This window comes from Castor canadensis, chromosome 3 (genome assembly GCF_047511655.1).
Source record: "Castor canadensis chromosome 3, mCasCan1.hap1v2, whole genome shotgun sequence".
Taxonomy (NCBI): domain Eukaryota; kingdom Metazoa; phylum Chordata; class Mammalia; order Rodentia; family Castoridae; genus Castor; species Castor canadensis.
In genome coordinates, this window is record NC_133388.1 from 172,289,074 (window position 1) to 172,308,598 (window position 19,525).

The 19,525-nt window shown below is 30.0% G+C and overlaps 1 protein-coding gene across 6 annotated transcripts in view; it reads right to left on the reverse strand.

The window, feature by feature from the left end:
- The window catches only part of Csmd3 (CUB and Sushi multiple domains 3), a 1,205,819-nt gene that overhangs the window by 703,104 nt on the left and 483,190 nt on the right, over positions 1–19,525 (reverse strand). For 3 of the 6 annotated variants that reach the window (XM_074069090.1, XM_074069086.1, XM_074069085.1), the window contains one exon: positions 16,816–17,127. The exons of the other annotated variants lie outside the window; for them this stretch is intronic. In XM_074069090.1, coding sequence (XP_073925191.1) covers positions 16,816–17,127 — 312 coding nt within the window. The remainder of the gene's footprint in view (positions 1–16,815; positions 17,128–19,525) is intronic. 6 annotated transcript variants of the gene reach the window in all.

Sequence of the window (19,525 nt, forward strand, 5' to 3'; positions counted from 1 at the left end):
GAATGAATACTCATATGAAACATACTCATTTGTAAAGCTATTTTTACATACATAATACCCATATATGCTCTAATAAATTTGGAAATCACTAAATACAAGATCTATAAGTAAGTGTATAAAGTACATTTCCTTTGTTTTGCATTGCTAAATAATTTTTAATCATTTTCTTTATTTTTATTACTTTTAAATAATAAAAGCTTATTTCATCATAGTAGAAAAAAATTTAATGGGGAAGGAGTGCAGGGAAGAAGAGATGGTCAGCAATCAAATCCATCTTTTTTTAGATACAAAATCACTTTAGTCCTGTACCCTCCACTAGAGCGGTTTTAAGCCACCGTAGTGAAGTATAACTCTGGCATCTTCCAAGTTAATTACTCTTTTGTTATCAGATCAATTTTAACTCTAAAATTAAAAAACTTGTGAAAAGACAATGATGGGGATTGTTATTTAAACCTCACCTAACTTTCATTGTAACTGAAACCACTTATTTAAAATGATTGAAATTATAATGCCTAATACAAAATTAACCATGTACATACGTATGTGAATCATAGCTTGATTTCTCCAACTAATCACATATTTGTGAGATAGATAGCATCTGACATTATTTTTTGTGTTAGAGTATCTTCCCTAGAGTAAACTGAGAATATGTTGTGTTCATGGGAGATGATAGGTTGGTAAGAAATAAGAACTAGTGTATGTGCTAGGCTTTAATGTTAGGAAACTGATGATATTATGTAGATAAGATAGATGGAATTGAAATATCAGTTGGACGTTTGTAGAAGATAACCTTAAAGAGGTCCTTATATCACAAAAAGTGTATAATTTAACATCATAAAAAATGCCTGGGGTCAATTTTCTTATTTGAAAATTGATCATCTTTTCAGTACATACCATTAAACTTACACATCTATAACTTATGCTTCTATTTCATTTGTATGTACGTATAAGTGGAAAGTTGCAACTTGAAGAATATTTATCTCTGAAAATGAAGAAACAGAATGCTTACTACTAGAAGAAATGTTTTTTTCAAATTGCAAATATTTAACTTCATGCTTTATGGGGCTCTGTAGAAGAAAGGGGCAGTGTCTTTCAAATATTATCAAAATATACTGGAACTCCTCTCGTTTTCTATTTAGATTATATTGCAAAATAATAAGATAAAATGAATGCAATATTCTAGTTTTATATTTGTCTTAACCTTCTTAATTTATAGCATTTGTAATGACAATAAAGTTTTCTATTTTTTCAGCAGCTGGATTACAAATCTGTGATTCAACTGTAATGTAAGATTTCTTTTAAAAAGGAAAATAGTATTTCATAAGCAAGTAAGCAATGTGTATGCTATTGACATTTTTTTCATTTTTTCTGCCTCATTTTAACATTTATCTTCAAATGTATATTTCCTTTTTGTTTCTCTATTGCACTGTTTTATAATTCCTACTTTTTATTTTATTTTATTTTTTTGGCAGCACCTCTACCACTTGAGCCACTCGCCCAGCCCCTTTTTGCATTGGGTATTTCTGAGATAAAGTCTAGCTTTTTGCCCAGCCTGCCCCAAACCTTGATCTTCCTGATTTCTGCCTCCTCAGTTGCTAGTATTACAGGCATGAGCCACGAGGACCTGACTCCTACCTTTTACATTGAAGTAATAATGTTATCAGTCTCCTTATAGTCAACAAATAAAGTAATAAGAAAATAGTTTTCTTTCATTTTTAACTAAAAATTAAATGATGTGTATGTGTGTATTTGATGTTGATAACATTGCACATCTTAGTATTTGCTGTGGCTTCATTTGTATGACTACTAAGAAATACTATCAATCACTGAAATGGAGTTTTACACTAATTTAAACAATGTTAAAATGTAGGATTTATTTGTGTCATTTCTCTAGCTGGAATAGAAATTGGCAGATCTTCATTCTAGTTCTGCAAATCATGAGACACACGCATTAACTTTTCCATTTTAAGAGATTTATTCATTTGACCTTAGCTTTTTGAAAATAGAATTCAACCAAAAATATAAGGGAAAATTAAGGTATCAGAATTCTGAGTTCTGTCGTAGAGATTAAAATTATATAAGGTTCAGAAAAGTATTCAACTGTGTTAAAGCGCAGATTTATTTGTTTAAAGGTAAGTAGTGGCTCCATGTTCCACGTCTGTAAACATTAAAATTTCACATTTTTCTATGTTTTCATTAGTTGAACAAGACACTTCTTTGGAATGTATTTATCATGAGTGTCTCTAGTTGATGATTCTTCCATATAACCCTTAGTGGAAGACAGAGCTATGCTGATGCCAGAGTCAAAATCAAGCAGTAATCCTGCAGAGTCTGACTCCTCATCTTTCACAAAAAGCTATCATTAGATTAATCATAAAAACTTCTGAGAAATAATAGGTATTTTGTTAATGTTTCTATAGTATATTTTAAAATAAATGATTAAATGCTGTAATTATATCATGTTTCTGGATTACATAGATGAAAGTATAATAGAAAATTTATCTCATACTACCAAATGGTTCATGAATCTGTGAGAAAGTCTTTTATTTCACAATATGCTAAAAAGAAAGAAAAGTAAACTGTATGTGAAGAGAAATAATGACCACCATTTGATGAGAAAATTAATGGTGGAACTAAATATATTCAAAATTATAGAAAACCATTTATAGACCAATACATATTAGGGATATGCAAGAGTCAAAATATTTTCAAATTCAAATTAGTAGAAATGTACTAAGTTTATAAAAATATGGTATATATTCACTTTTATAATTATTTTACATCTTAATGTACTCTGTACTATTATTAGAAATTGTAATTTTAGTTAATCTTAGAAGTCATTCCAATTGGTGATACAATGTACTAAATTTTCCCAACTATGTTCTTTTATGTTTTTTTCACTATTTAGAGATAGTATATAAATTGTCACTTACGTTCTCTGAATTTCTAACTTAAAATTTAATTTTTCATATCAAAATAAGGAACTCCTATAAATCTTTGACCAAAATATCAAATTTAGTACAAATGTACAAAAACACCAGTTTCTATAACATTAGGTTATAGAAAATGAAACATATGAAACAGTTATTCCCCACATTTTACAGGCCCATTTTTTTTCCATTTTCCACATGAAGAACCCCAAATTATAGGTTGCAATGTTGAAATGAGTTTGACCTGGACTCTAAATCCTTTTAATCACTTTAGAATGAGAAATAAGTGTAAATATTGTCACTTAGGAAACTAAGCTGGGTGACAAGCATAATAAAGAAACGTCATTTGTTCTAAAAACGTGTTAATTTTCATGGGCTTCACAGATTGAATTAAATCAGTTACTTTTTATTTAGGAAACAATAGACAGACTAACTTGTTGAGACGTCACATGTTTGATTACTGGATAAAGACTTTCAAATTAGTTTATGGTCTTTCCCCTTCCTAGAATTGGAACAAAGTCAAGAGACTATAGCACTTGAGTAGATATCGGCAGATGCACCCGCAATGCTTGGCATTAGCAGGTCTTACAGTTATGGTATGCTGTAAAATGTCAGGATTATGTGAAAATTTGGGATTTTATATTTTCTTTAGTGATTTTTATAACTGGCATAATAAAAGTCACCATATGGAAAGTTACCATTGGTATAGTTTACAGATACTTTTAACACTTTAGAACTGTCTCAGTCTTTAATTAAGTTTTTAATTCTTATCTTCTTACAGCTTCAAATTACCTAACTTCCAAATTTGTCTTTGATCCAAAAATTAAATATTAAAGTCTAGTCAATGTGTGTATGTTTTGTGCCCTATGTTGTTTCATGTATTGTATTCTGTTGAACAGAATTGAATGTGCTTGTTTTATTTTGTTTAAAATAAAACAATATTATATCATATGTTTCTTTTATGCTCAAAAAAATCAAAGATTACATATGTCCACTATAACGCCTTCTAAAATGTGAAGAAGCAACTGTTTGAATAAAAGTGGCCATAGTGGAATATATTCTTCCATTACAGATTTCATTAGTGCAGTGAATAATTTTAAATTAATAGATTGCTTTAAAAATAAAAGTATTCTTCTATTACCGTGATTTCAATTCCTTGATTCTTTCCAAATTCTTCACTAGAAGCCTTTGTGTCAATACCCGGGTTCTGTTTAAAACACAGTTGAGCTCTGACAGTTGCATTTAATGAAAAGTCATACAGCTCAATTCATGGCTATTCAAGAAAGAACAGCACTCTCACAACTTGTCTATGCTCTAGGTCCTCTTGCTTTCCAGATCCACTCTTACTCTCCTCCATGTTTTCTGACCAGCAGGTTGATTTGAATAGCTGTATCCTTGACACAAACTGTGGTATTTCACTAGCAGAAAAGTAGGGTTTCAAGTAATCTGTACTTCACTGAAATTAAAATCTAAAGTGTGACAAGATTCCCAGGTGGTTTTTATGAATATTTGATGTTTTGAAGCACTGGATACTATCCACAGACTCTCTTATTCTCTGAGTACTTCCAGCAGGAGAATGAAGGGAGAAAGGAAAGTAAGACAAAGGTTTATATCTCATAGGCTCCCTAACCATTACATTGACTGGAATCAACCAGGCTCTTTCATTGAAGTGGCCTGGTCTTTTCAAGCTATCCTGTTACATAGGAGTCTGTCCAATAACACATTTCACTTTGTCAGTTAGAGTAAGAATCATCATTGTCCAGCTGCTACCACCTTAGGTTAGCAAAATCTTTTGTGGTTCCTTTACATTAATTTATGCAGAAATATTCCCTTTAGGAATACCATATTTGTATTAGCACCATGTTCAATTGTCTCCAAATGACTTCTCTTAGACATACCACTGGTTCATAGAAAACATTGGAGATTTGATTTCAAATATAGCTTGCAGTCACCATATTCAGTGTCTCTCAATGTATTCATGACTGTTCTTATACATTAAACATGGTACCTGGATAGAATCATCAGCACCAACTCCCCATTATACTATCATTATATATTCACTTTTTTCTTAGGAAATGTTTAGAAGATGTAGACCACACAGTTGTGTTCTTAATTTTTAGCAATTATTTTCCCAAGGAGCATAGAGCATTCACAAAGATAGCATAGATACAAAGATAGTTAAATGAATTGGCTCTATTGAAGTTGAAGAGTAATTGAATTAAGTGCAACACTGGCAAAAAGTACAAAACTAATAGAAATCTCAGATGAACTGAGTATTACATGCTTCTTGGGAGAGTTTATGCATGAAAGCAATATGAATCTTTAAGGAAATGATAAACCTAAGAAACTTGAAACTCTATGTTAATCTTCTTCTTAATTTCCACATATTTTTATTCACTTCAAGAGCTCCTTATACAACAAGAGTACATTTTCTTCTTTCAGAAGCTCCAAAGCGGCCAGTTGAATTTATTGGTAGCATGTAAAGAATACTAGGTATGCTATTGATATATCTTACTGAAATCGTGTAAAATTACATCTTGTCTCTTTATGGAGGTAGAAATGAGGAGAGGCTGAGTTGATTGCCTAAGGTAATTCATTTGCCAGTACAATACCTTTATTCATCTAACTCTGAAACTTCAGTGCTAACATCTCTACCACCATCTAACCATGAACAATAACACTCCATAATTCACTCAGAACTTTCAATTATATATCTTAGAAAACTACAAATAAATGGGATAAGCGTGTCTTACCCTCATTCACTATTTGTAATGAAAGCTAATATAAAAATTTAAAATAATCAGCAGTATCTTAAGTACATTTACTTTAATATGGCTTAGATGCTTAACTGGATTTAATATATAATAAAGATGTCAACTAATGGCTCATCATGCCCAGCATAATCTCATGGCTTGAAGCCTCAAAATGTGGGACTTTATTTTAAAAAGTATGAACACATCAATATAAAGATGCAGAAAAATCCAACTGCTAAATTAAGTTCAATTCATCATCTAAATTTTTTAGTAAAATAATTTTTGGCTGCATTCCTTTCTAATGGAAAAGTTCTAGAAAGTTGATGAAAACTTTTTCCTTTCTTAATGTATGCCTACCCAATGAGAAATTTCTAACCTCTCTAGGCTTTGGTTATTAATCCAGAAATTTTTGTTACTATAGTCACATTTAGCAATATGAAGAAATGCCTTTTGAAGAATATTTTAAAGAAAGATCCAGCATAAACACTAAAAAATAGTCCATGATTTAGACTGTAAATGATGTAATTGTGAAAAGAAAAATATCTTATGCAATGCACCTCGAACTCAACACCATACTATCCTGTCATATATGAAGTTTCTGCACTTCCTAAAATTGTAAAGATTAATTGTGTGATTTCACTCTGTGCACAGCAGGGCAGCCATATGCTCTAGAACACTACATGCAAGAAAAGCAGCTTGTTGCAAAAGTGGGTGAAAACGCCCTGAAATAATTCAGAACAAGATAAAAAAGTCTTTAACACAGGACCATTTTCTTCTACTCTAAAAGGCAGAGGAGTCTTTTGGCAACAGCTTTGAGCACAAATAGAAAGTCTAGCCCCTTCAAAATATTCTAGCAAGGAAAAAGATTTAAATATCAGACACTTTATATTAATTGTAACCATCCATTTATAAGTAAAATAAGCTCTGGTAACTTTGGGAAAATTAGCTATACATTGAAACATTTTATGTCTCATCTTTAAAGTTAACTCATTCCTTTTGACCATTCACTACATATCATTGTCATTCTTTATTGACTCACTGTATAAAAAAAAGAAATAAAATGATAATATAAAGAATAGGTAACAAATACACTGATGAGTATAGCAATGTGGTTAAAATTTTGAAAAAACTGCATGAGTGAGAAAATATTATGTTAAAGTCCAATAGGGTTAATGTAAAAATACAAACGTTTCCTTGAAGACATACACAAAGGAAAATAAGAACACTGGGTCATGAGAAATTCTTAGAATCTCTGCATCTCTGCACAGGACTAGCTCAAAAGCATGGTTTTGAGAGATAGCATTGAATAAAAATATCAAAATGATTACTTGCTGATTTGTCATTTTTTGACTAAAATAAATTTTTATTGTGTAGTATTGTCACATAATCTCTTAAGCATTTAAGGTAGTTTTATGTAGTACCTTTTAAAAGTGCATACATGTGTAAACAAGTAAATTCTAACATTTTATTTTTTCTCTTCATTTTTACCCAAAGCAACTTGCTCAACAAAACTTAAAAGTATTAGAAATATAAAAATATATGTATTTTTATGAATGACATTGTTTTGAAAATTTCACAAATGCAATGAAAGAATAATGGAATATAAAATGAGATACATTCAATAAATAATTATTTAAATAATAAATGGTATATTTCAGGAAATAGATTTTGAAATTGTCATAAATATGTATAAGGAATACAATTTTGCACATAATTGTACAAATAGGAAAAAGTCAAGAGAACAATGAAGAAAAACAAAAGCAAATAGAATGTTGAGTAAATGTGCAACTGTGGTCAATATTTACGTGTATTGATATTTACTACACCAATACCATAGTTCTTACATCCATTAATAGCTAACTAACTAAATGGAAGCGTCATGCAAAGATCATATGTGACAAAGTAATTTTTAAACTGTGAATTTTACCATTTGTTATTTTTTATACCTTCACAATTCTATGAAAATCAATACATCAGTTAGTCTTATAAAGAAGGACCTAGGAATTCAAGCTTGCAAATGAAACTTTACCAAATAAAATTATAGTGTCTAAAAATTCACTCAGGAGAATTTTATGTCATAATCAATTGTTGCCTTCAGTTCACTATATTTTATCTTTATCTTTCAAGTATTTGAAACATAGTAAGTGAAGAAAAACTAAAACCTGGTGGGTCTTTTCCTTTTTGTTATTTGGTAACACACTTGAACAACAATATCCATCTCAAGGTATAGAATTTATGGCAAAACTTAAAATTATAAACTAAAATTTCACTCTGCATTGATTTCATTATTCATCCATTCATTTGTTGACTCTTCTAGTAAAATCATAATGAATGACACCAGATCAGTCATTCTAGAGGACTGACAGAAATATTGCCATTGAGGTTGATCCAGAAAAGTCTATCTGCCCTAAAATATTCCTTCCAATGTTTCCATCATTAGAGTCACTCTTACAGAATCAAAGTTTATTTTTTTGCTATATTCCCCAAGTTAGTTCACAATATTACTATTATTGCAGTGCAGAACATATCTTTTAGGTAGTGCACAGTGCCGGGGCGGTTTAATATGTGCTGCTGTCTCTACATGATAATCATCCTCTATAAACTTCTTGCCATTCAATGAAATGGCATATCTTCTAAAATTGTTAGAATCTTGGACCCCACTCCAACACCATAAAATCCCAATCTACATTTAAACAAGTTTGCTAAACGATTTGTCTCCACATTGAAGTTTGGGGAACACAGTCTAAGATGCAGATGTCAATTAACTATCAACTGTTAATTACAATTCTGTGTACTTATGAATAGTTCTGTCTTCCCATATTTACTTAAAATTCCTTCTTCAACTTTTCACTGACGTTATTTCTTTACAATTCCTTGTCACAAACTGTCAATGGCTTATGTTAAAATAAAGGTTTTTGTTTTCTTTTGTTTAACAAGGCCTCAAGGCCATTATTCCTCTGTTTCTAACCTCATGTAAATCATTCTCCATCTTAAGCAACAACTCTGGGAATACTGGTCTTTGTTCTTCTGAAAGAAAACTTAAACTCTTTCTAACTTACTATCTTAAGTTTTGCTTGTTATGTGTTCTCTTGTGACTGTCTCCAAAGTATGGCAGAGCATCTGTAAGAGCCAGCCTGTGTCCTTCCTGTTATTTAGGTCTCAGTTTAAATTTTCATTCCTCAGATGTCTTTCCTTACCATGGAAACCAAAATAGCTAACCATATTCACATAGCAAGTTTTGATTTTCTGCACAGTCCTTATTACCCTAAGATAATTATTTGAGTATTTGTGTATTGTCTTTTCCTCCTGTCTATAATATAAATATAACAAAGTATGGACTGTAAAGTCTATTCAATACTGTATATTCAACCTTTGGTGAAAAGGGATGAGAAAGAGAGAGAAAGAGAGAGAGAGAAAGAGAGAGAGAGAGAGAGAGAGAGAGAGAGAGAGAGAGAGAGAGAGAGGAGGAGGAAAGTGAGAAAAAGAATGAAAGGCAAAATAAAACAAAAAGAAAGAAGAGGAGTAAAGAAGTCAAACTAAATAAATGAAAGAATACATAAATAAATGAAAACATGGCCGAGAGTAATAATGACACTCTCATCTGTCAGAATAATACTGCCTATAAGCTATGGTTATAAATGGAAAGTTTGGGGAATTTTAGCCACCAGTGTAGGCATTGAGGCCAGAGAAAAGTATTTAAGATTTGCTAGTATAAGTACATTGACAGTTTCTAAACTTCTTGATGGTAGCATTGGTTATTTCTATGATTGTTTTCAGACTAGTTATTAATTTAAATAGTCATGAAAGTTAATATGTGTCTTTTCATTCACCAAGAGAAAATACAGAGTTATAATAAATACCTTAATTAATATACAAAATCAATAAATGAAATCAGAATGTTTAGGATTAGACGGGACAGTAGCAGTCACATTCACATTCTTTGATGGATAAAAATATTTCTTGAATAATTAATTTGTCCATCAACCTATATTTGAATGTCTTATTTGTGATTTAGGAGTTCACTACCTCTTGATGAACATAATCTATATTTGAACAAAATTGAATATAACAAGTATCTTTTTTGTTTGTTTTTGTGGGACTGAAATTTGAACTCAGGGTTTTGTGCTTGTAAAGAAGGTATTTTTCCCCATTAGCCATAACTCCAGTCCATAAATATTTAATGAACAGCTTTTAATTGACTTGTTCCATGTACTAACCTATTCCAGAGGACAGGTTTGACCTCACTAACATATAACAACATGTCACATGTGTAACAACTGACATACTCCATCCTCATCTACTTATTATCATCAGTCTGTGGTAATTATTTTTCTTGAACAATAACTTTTCTCTAGAATCTTCAAATTTTTTTCTTTAGAATGGAGAAAATATCTAACATTCTTTGGAATTTATCACAATTATCAAGAACTAGAATGTTCATTCAACCCCTAATAATTAATTACATGGTGGACATATGTAAGTATCCATCAATATGTATTTGGATAACTCCCTATATATTAATTGTTTCAATGTGAGTATGCTTGTGAGGATTAAAACAAAACTAAGACAAAATTTTATGGATTTGCAATTTTATACTCTATAAAGTTATTAATAAATTTTTTAAAAACACTATGAATTGTTTGTAAACACTTGAAAATGTTTAAACTGTATTTTTCAAGTGACCATGTAACAGTGATGCCACATAGTAGACACCTAAGAACTATTTCCACAAAGGAGAGTTTTACTGTACTAACAGTTGTGAATTAGTATTTGAAACAAAGTTGTTACATAAAATAGAATCTTTACTTCTGCAACAAACTGGATGTTTAAATTGAATAAGTTTGTTTGCTGTTTTGTCATTTTTGTTGACCCTTGTAAATATTCCTAAGCACTTTTTGAAAAAAATATAAATTTTAATAAAAATGAACAATTCCTACATTAATGTTACAAAATGCTGACCTTGTATGAAATTGTTCTATGCTGAAGCAACAATTCTCTTAAAGCTAAAAATGACAAAATAATCACTTCTTATTTAAAACCTGATTAATATAGATTTTCATTTAAGTTATAGTTTTGAGGTAGAAAATATGCTTCATATTCAACCTCACTTAAACTTAACTTCATGCTATTTTACTAGCCAAACCTGAAGTATCGATGCTACTGATGTGAGCAATCATTAAACATAATGTAGAAGAACTGACTATCCTATGTCAAAACAAACAGCAGTAAGATGTAGAAAATTTTAGAACATATATTTGTCTCCACAGGATGTTATAGTCATCTAGTTAAATTTAAAGTGAGAAATACATTAAAAATTGATAATTATTATACATGAATATGGGCATTTCTCCAGATGACTATATCCACATTTTGTATATCATAAAGCAAGCACCAAGACAACTCATTAACAGCTGACAGAAATTATCTACATATTGAAAGAAATAATAGAAGTATTGTTCAATCTCTTAAGAAAAAGGAATGTAAAAATAAATTATTATAGATTCAAACACATTTTAATTAAAATTTAAAATTTAAATGGTACAATATGAATAATAACTTCATGAGGTCAGAAACTGAATTATGCTTATAATCTGATCCTTTGATCTTAACAACAGTTAATATAAGGTTTTACATATGTCAGACCTTAAATGAATTTTGAATGAATGAATGGTTGAATATTAGTCTAGAAATATGAAAAATAGGTTGTCAAAGGTCTCTTCCTCCACCAAAAGGTGCTCTAATAAATTACTGGAAAAATAAATCTAGTAGTTCAAGACACTTTACTTATTATATTTTATACTATATTATTACATAAATTTCCATTTTAAGCGAAGTTTGAGTAAAATCACTGAGGTCTATAATATTCAACTATGAACATTTTAGGGACAATTAAAAAAACTTAAGAAAATACTAAGAATTTCAAAAGACATCTTATGATTTAAGTGATAATGCTGATGAATTTTAAAATATGACTTAGGTATATGTTACCTGATTTCAAATATATACATATTTTTAAAACAAAAATATAAATTGTTTTATATTTATTTACATTAAGATATTTCTTCCTTTAGGCAGAGTTGAACTTTCTAAATATTTTGTTTATCAACTCATTTCTACTCACCAAAAATATTTACTTAAAGCATCTTATATGGATCTTAGCAATATAAACACAATTTACTACTTTCAAAATTTTATTTTTCACAGATTACTTCAAGTATTCTCTGTGAAACCTTCTTTGACTTTTACATTTATTCCCTCTGCTGTACTAAAAACATTTTAAAATATTATGATTACCAGGCTTCTTTCAGTGCATTTCAATTATTATTTTTTCAGGTATTGTACACTACTTGATGGCATAGACTGTATTGTTCATTCTTACATCGTCACTATTCAATATAATGTCATGTATGCAGCAAGAGTCAGCATATATTTGCTTAATAGTAGTAAAAATAGCAATAATTACTATGTGCTGGACACTTCCGTCAGCAAGTGTGTTAAGATTTTCACGTAACCCTATGAGGGGACAATTCTCAGTTATTGAGTTATTGAATTGAATTTCCTGCTCAAGTTCATGAAGTTAATAAGGGACAACATGCAGACTCTAGTCCATTGACCCCAAAACTCAATGTGGATGGTAGGCAATTTGATTTTAAACTTTCATTTAGAGAAGATGCCTCAGATTTTCTGACATTTTCACCTACTATCATGTTTAAAACTCATAGTAACTTTAAAATAATACTATGCTAGTCTAATAACCATTTGTACAGATATGGAAATTGAGCTCTGATTGTTCCTAAAAACCGAGCAGGGTTTCATTCAGAGTAACTGCCAAAAGTGCAGTAAAAAAGAAATCTGAATTTTTTTGAGAATAATAGACATTGATATATCATAGTGTGATGTGGGATTAATCCATAGTTACTAGAAGATCTAAACATACTTATTAATATTTCATTCTCCTTTTCTCTTTATCTTGGTGTTCAAAGACTTCAAATATGGAAAAATCAGAAAGGGTTTCTGTTACTTAAAACAAATAGAAAATCAAATGAAATTCCTGATATTTAACATATTACCTAGAAAATTAATTGGAATTGAACACTGTACAGGATTGTAAAGATCTTTGAAAAATACTGCAAGATTTTTTCACATTTATTCATTTTACAACTATTATTATTATTGTCATTATTATTATTGGTGGGACTGGATGCTTCACCCTTGGTGCTCTACTGCTTGAGCCACAAGCGCTCCAGCATTCTACCAATTGAGCTCATTTTGTTCTGATTATTTTGGAGATGTGGTCTCCTAAAGTATTTATCTGGGATGGTCTGGAATGTGATTTTCCTGATCTCAGGTTCCCTAGCAGCTAGGACTTACAGGTGTGAGGCACCAGTGCCTAACTACAACTACTATTTATATAAAATAGTTATAGTGAGTTAAGACTTAATTTATCATAAACCAGGACATTGATTTGAGTCTGCACATACCCAAGTATCAAGTATCAAATACCGTATGCAATTTCAGCTTCCATAGTTCATGTTCATAATAATATTTATGTCCATTATAAATGATTTGACTCAGATTGTTGAAAATGCATAAATTAGGAACTAGTAATGATCAAAAGCCACCATAAAAATATAATCTTAATTGCAAAATGAATTATGAAAAATACTAAATTTTCTCAGAGTGTAAAGTAACATAGTCTTGCAGATATCAAAGGAAGCTATGCTATAGCCATCTCTGCCATATTTATGCTTTAAGTGGCAATTAACTTCAGTATAATAGCATCTACTGTATTACACTGATATTTGTTTATATGATATTATAGTTTGTGTTTAATTATGTGTCCTTTTAATTTATACATATGTAAAAAGACTGTAAGACAGTATTTAGATTGTCTCATACTGTGAATTTTGAGGGAGTAATATAGTATCATAATTGTGATATATTATTGTGTGGTCATAAGAATATTATTGTATTTAAAAAGTTTTTGTACAAAAACTGATAACTGACAAAATGAGGTACAAAATTATCTTAAATATTGAAGTATATAGCTATTTCATTATATTGAAGAAGATAATCTCAAATCTTTAGTAATTTAAGTAAGTTTTTAACTAGTTACATGTGAACATTTACTCATTAATTTAGAATGTATTTTCTATATACATTTATCAGTCAGAAACTTCACTAGACTCTGCAAATGCAGTATGAGTAATGATCTATTTTTTACCCTTAATGATATTAAAATTTTATGGAAAAAGTCATAGGGCTAATAATTGCATATACAGGAAAAGTACAGGTTATGATAGCAAGTTTTGAATCAAAGATCTAATCTTTGTGGAAGTAACTATTCCTCAAAAGAAAATTAGAGCAATCTAGTTGAAAGAAAGCAGGAAAAGCAGAAATAGATTATGAGAATAGCTTAAGGTAAAAAAGAGCATGGTATATTTATAAACTAAAATGAATTCTACTTGGCCAAAAAATAATGATTGTAGTTGCTTCATGAGATGAAATTGATGAGATGAGCAAAAATCAAATTATTCAGGTTCTCAGGTCACCACCGAAGGTCAATTGAGAAATCACTAGATGCTTTAATATAACCAGATTTTAACTTTTAAAATGCCACTTTGATTCATTGTGGAGAATGGATTGGAAGAATGAGTTGATTTTTTTTCCCTGAAACATGTAGAAAAATTTAAGCAAGTAATACTGGATCATGCTTATTCACTCTTATTTTAAAAGTAACTCAAGAAATTCATTCCCTGCATATAATTGCTACTCTTTTAAAACTAGATCAACCATGAGTTTTAGAAAATTTTATTGCACCACCAGGATGGTTTTCTCTATTTTTTTTTACTCTATATCAAGCTTTTGAAGACAAGGGTCATGCATTATTTATCATAATTTATCCTAGAATGGTATTCAATAACCACATAAGGAATGTTGCATGATTTGGAATTATTATTTTTTTAAGCAACACTACTTTCTTGCCAGCCAAATCTTTCAAGTACCATCAAGTTTTGAGGACTCTTTTATGTAAGAAAATATAGCTCTGTTTCGAGGACTTTAAAAATAGGCATTTTTTATTCTTTATATGGACACTTTTGGCACAGAAAGTGAATAGTTTTGGTCTACAGGATAATAGAGTACCAGAAAACTTAAATCATTGAAATGTAATAGGTTACTGAAGAAGAAACAGGAACCAACTTTAATTAAAATAGAGATTTGATAAAAGCATAATTTAATTCACTGAGAATAATATGAATATAACATTTAAGATATTCCCCATATATTGTTTTCTACATAATTTAAACATCAACAGTTGAAGAATGTTTACTTTCAAAGGAAATGACACCAATGGAAGGAGTGTTAAATTCAGAACACCGTTTTAGAAAGAGTATGGGAAAAGGTGAAATAGATGTTGGCTCTCCAAGAGCGGTGGATCCGTATAGAAGCAGTTGAGAAAATTCAAGCACTGTTTTGAAATCTACAAAGGAAGTATTCAATGTTTAAGTCAAATTCACATGAATATACTTGAAATTTTATAAGGAATCATTTTCAAATTACTTACTTAGTAATTTACTACTACCTTTTCTGTTTTCAATTTGAAATGTTATTCTAATCTCTACAAGATATTAGTTTATAATTCCCACGTTTTCTTATAAAACACAATGGCAAATTTTGGCTATACTTGAATTTTATAATAAACATTATAAATCACCCTATTTGATGCATGATAAAATGCTTTTGGGGTAGCTTGTCAATATTAGTTACCTCATGCAATTGTCCAAAGAAAGTTAAAAATTAAAATTTTATTCTATAATCAACATTTTAATATAATTTTGGCCCATTTTATTTCATAGTTAGCAGAGAAAACTACTTGATTCAGTAAATTTTAAGTTTTAATGTGATTCCCATGTTCTTAAGAGTAGCAGTATTCATGGTAGAAAAGTGAACAAAGAAGCAAAGTGATGTCAACCTACTCCTTTAAAGGAGACTACCACTTGCCAAAAATTAATTTTAGAATGTGTCTTATTAAAGAAAATCAAAGTAGGTATTTCCACATTAATTATATTGGAAATAAGCTTTGCTGATTTTTTATGATCTTTAATTAACTTATGTGAAAATGCATTAATTTCTCTCCTGTGAGGTATTAAGCATTGAATAATTTTTTATTACTTATATCATAGTCTGTATAAATCATGCCTAATCACACTACATAAATCCTAACCAAGCTAAAGAACATGTGATGATGAGTTGGAAATGGAATAAATATTTTATACTTGAAATATGATTAATAAATTAAAGTTTTCAATTATGCATATGTTGATTTAAGTGCACTTTTACTTTTTGACATTACATTAATTTTTTCCATGCAACTTGCCATGAAGAGAAAAAAATATGTTTGTTATACTTCTTAATTTTACAAAAGATGGACATATTGAGTAGAAAATTACCTACATATCATATGGTTTGTATTTTTTTTTCTTTAGACTTAAATTAGGACATTAAGGGATATTTTAACTATGGAACCATGATATCAGATAATTGCTGCTGTCTTTTCAACATGAGAAATCTATTTTCATCACTATCATATTGGTAAGGCAATCCATAACTTAGAAATAAAAGTCTAAGCTATGTGAACAATCACCAGATGTTTCCATTTTTTCCAAATTATCTATTTTCTCAAGTGTTAGTATTTTCTACAGTACAAAAATCTCATGCAAACACTTATAATTGCTACATGGGTAAACTACATATGTGCAAATATGTACACTTAATAATACAAAATGGCTACCTTATTTACCTATAACCTCAAAATCATAGCTAGGTTGAAACAAATAATAGGTGTTTAGTACTAGTTTTTGCTGTCTTTTTATGAATTCTCGTTCTATTTTTACCCCCTTCCCCTCAAAAAGTTGCACTGAGCTTTGCTTTTTTAAAAATTTTAATTTAGGTGCTTCTAAATTATTCCATTTTTGGCTGTTACTATTCATCTTGCTCAGCCATTTCAAACTCTCTTTCACTTTCTACATCTTGGCTCCTTCTACATCTTAGCTCATTCTCTAATTAGAATCAATACCAAAAGATTGCTTTGGCTGTAACTAAATGTGCACAAGTAAAATAACATCCAATACCTCTATGAGTAACAACTGCAAGCTCTTTAGTTCTTTCTATCTGTTCAGCATTTCTTGGTCTTCTCCTTGAACTTTGTGTATCTGCTTGATGAGGAGAGAGCCCGTTCTTGGATGTGTTGGGGTCCAGACCTGAATTTCTGAGATTCGTAACTTGCACTCGCTGTTCCTCAGAAAGTCTATGGATGGTGACAGCTGTAACACTGGATACAGTAACATCTGCAGGTGTGCTAGCAACAGCAATAGCACCAGTGGTAGTCCTGTTATGCTCCTCTAACTCACCAGTGGAGGTAGTATGGGTCAATGTAGAAGAACCTGTGGGACACAGTAGCACTAGATGCTAACTTTTTCTTTTAAATTTTATTTTTTCATAAATTTAATAAATTATATTCTCTTCTATTACCTTAAGGATAATCAACATGATGAGGCAAAACACAAACACATCACTAGAATGTGAATCACACCAGATCTGTAGGTTTGTTCGTATCAATCAACTATGGATAGATATTATACAAAAAATACAACATATTTTAACTACATTAGGATGAAAAAGGATGATAGAGTAAATTATTTCTGTGGCTCTGAATCAATAATTTTCTACTCTTTTTAAAAAATCTACAGATGAACTTTAGTAGCAAATGCCTGGCAAGTGACAGGTTTTGACAGAACGGGTAACTATGTAACCACACTTTTCTCAAAAGTATGCTTTGAATAGTCTGTGCCATATCTCTTTATAATTTCTGGGAAAAATATCAAATTTTCTATTTTAAGACAAACAAGTAAGGAAAGGAAAATTTAAAATCAAAGCAAAAATGAAAACAAAATGATGAAAATAACGAGAATCTGAAATTACTACATGTAAATGTCTATTTTAACTTCATTAGCCAGAAAGAATCCAATATGTTAAAATATTCAATGTTATAAAGTATACATGCCTTCCAATTTAATGTAATTTTTGAAATTGTTTAATGTTCTAAAATATTCCTAGCTGAAATTTTAAATTAAGAAAATTTTAAACTAGTTATAATTAAACAAATTACTTAATATTGAGATGACTGCAATAAGTAATAGTCAGAAAAATGTTACATGAACTTTTATTCATACATCACTAATTTTAACTAATGATGAGAAATTCCAAATATAAATATTTCATGCTAGGGGCATGTATGTGTTTACATGATATGTATATGCATGGGTACATATATTGGCAGAGTATATTTTAAGTATATATAAAACTTTGACAAATCTATATCCTTATTAGGGGTTCACATAATTTATAATCATCATTTAAAATGGGAGATTAGAATTTTCTATTTCATTTTACTTAAATTTCTTAAAAGGTATACTTGGTGGTACGTTATTCTTTTGTAATAAAAAAGTAATCTTAGAAAAGAAGAATGTAACCGAATGAGGATATATTTAAAAGGATATTTACCACTAAACTGCTTAACAAGAAAAATCATCGAAGTTTGGAACTATAGTCATTAAATAGGAATTAGAGTCAGGTCCTGGTTAGAAAATTCTTAAACATTTTTTAAACCAATGAGTGGTATAGGTTTTTATAAGCCCTTCTTCTCAAATTTCAAATTCCTGTAAAAGGAAAATTGAAATATTGCTTAAAAAGATATTGAGAATGTTCTGTCCTTTTCTCTCTCTTTGTTGTAGTCAGGTGATTAGTAGGACAAGTAATTCTGCTTTTTCCCTTAAACTCAGTGATAAAGGAAGTTGAACATGGAGCAGCTCATTGATCAGTACGCAAAACATCACATTTCTGGTACTAATTCTTCCATCTGGAATAATCATATTCTATTGAATGATGTATAGAAAATCAAAATAATTAAATAGTGAGTATATTTTGAGGGAACCAGAGATAAGTGAGGTATGACAGCTATCATAATATTTGAAATATTTTAGTGCATTTTAAAAATCAATTAGAAAAATTTGCTATTAAATATTTATCCAAATAATTCTGTGATGTTTAGAATCTATTAAACTCAGGATGGCAGTTTAAACCAGCTGGTAATATTTACAAGGACAATGTTTAATCATATGATTAAGCAATAACTACTTACAGTATTAACATGTAGTAAGATGTCATGATAACATACGTTAGGGATGCCTACAAGGTCATTACTATGGAAACTGGTCTTTATTATCCCAATAAGAATTGAATTGAGCCTTCTACTTTTGAAAGGACTTATGACAGCAGGATAAAAATTTAATACATTGTCATTTTTCTGAACTCATCATAATTTTTGAAGTTTTCAGACATTAAGAAGGAAGCTATTTAATTATAAACATGTGCAACTAAAGATAATTTGAAAGTATGAAAAATAATGGAATTTTTATTCTATCTCAAATATGATCATTCCAACCTTTAACAAAAACATAAACTGAATTATCACCTTCTGTTACAGAGTCCTTATGATTAATCTAAAACAAATACTACATTTGGGTAAAAAACTCTGTGATAATTCTAGGGAAGAGGCTTGGGTTGCTTCTGTAACTAGTCACCAAACACCTACAGACAAACTTAAAAGCACCGATTTTATTGAAAATCCAAGAGGATAAGCTCCAAAATTCCAGACCAATTCTGTACTTAGAACTGATCTGTGGTAGCAGTTAGACATGGGGTCTTTTAGCAACTCCAGTCCCGAAATCTTCAGCATTAGATTTTAACTCACATAAATGGTGGAAGTGATTCTATGCTAGT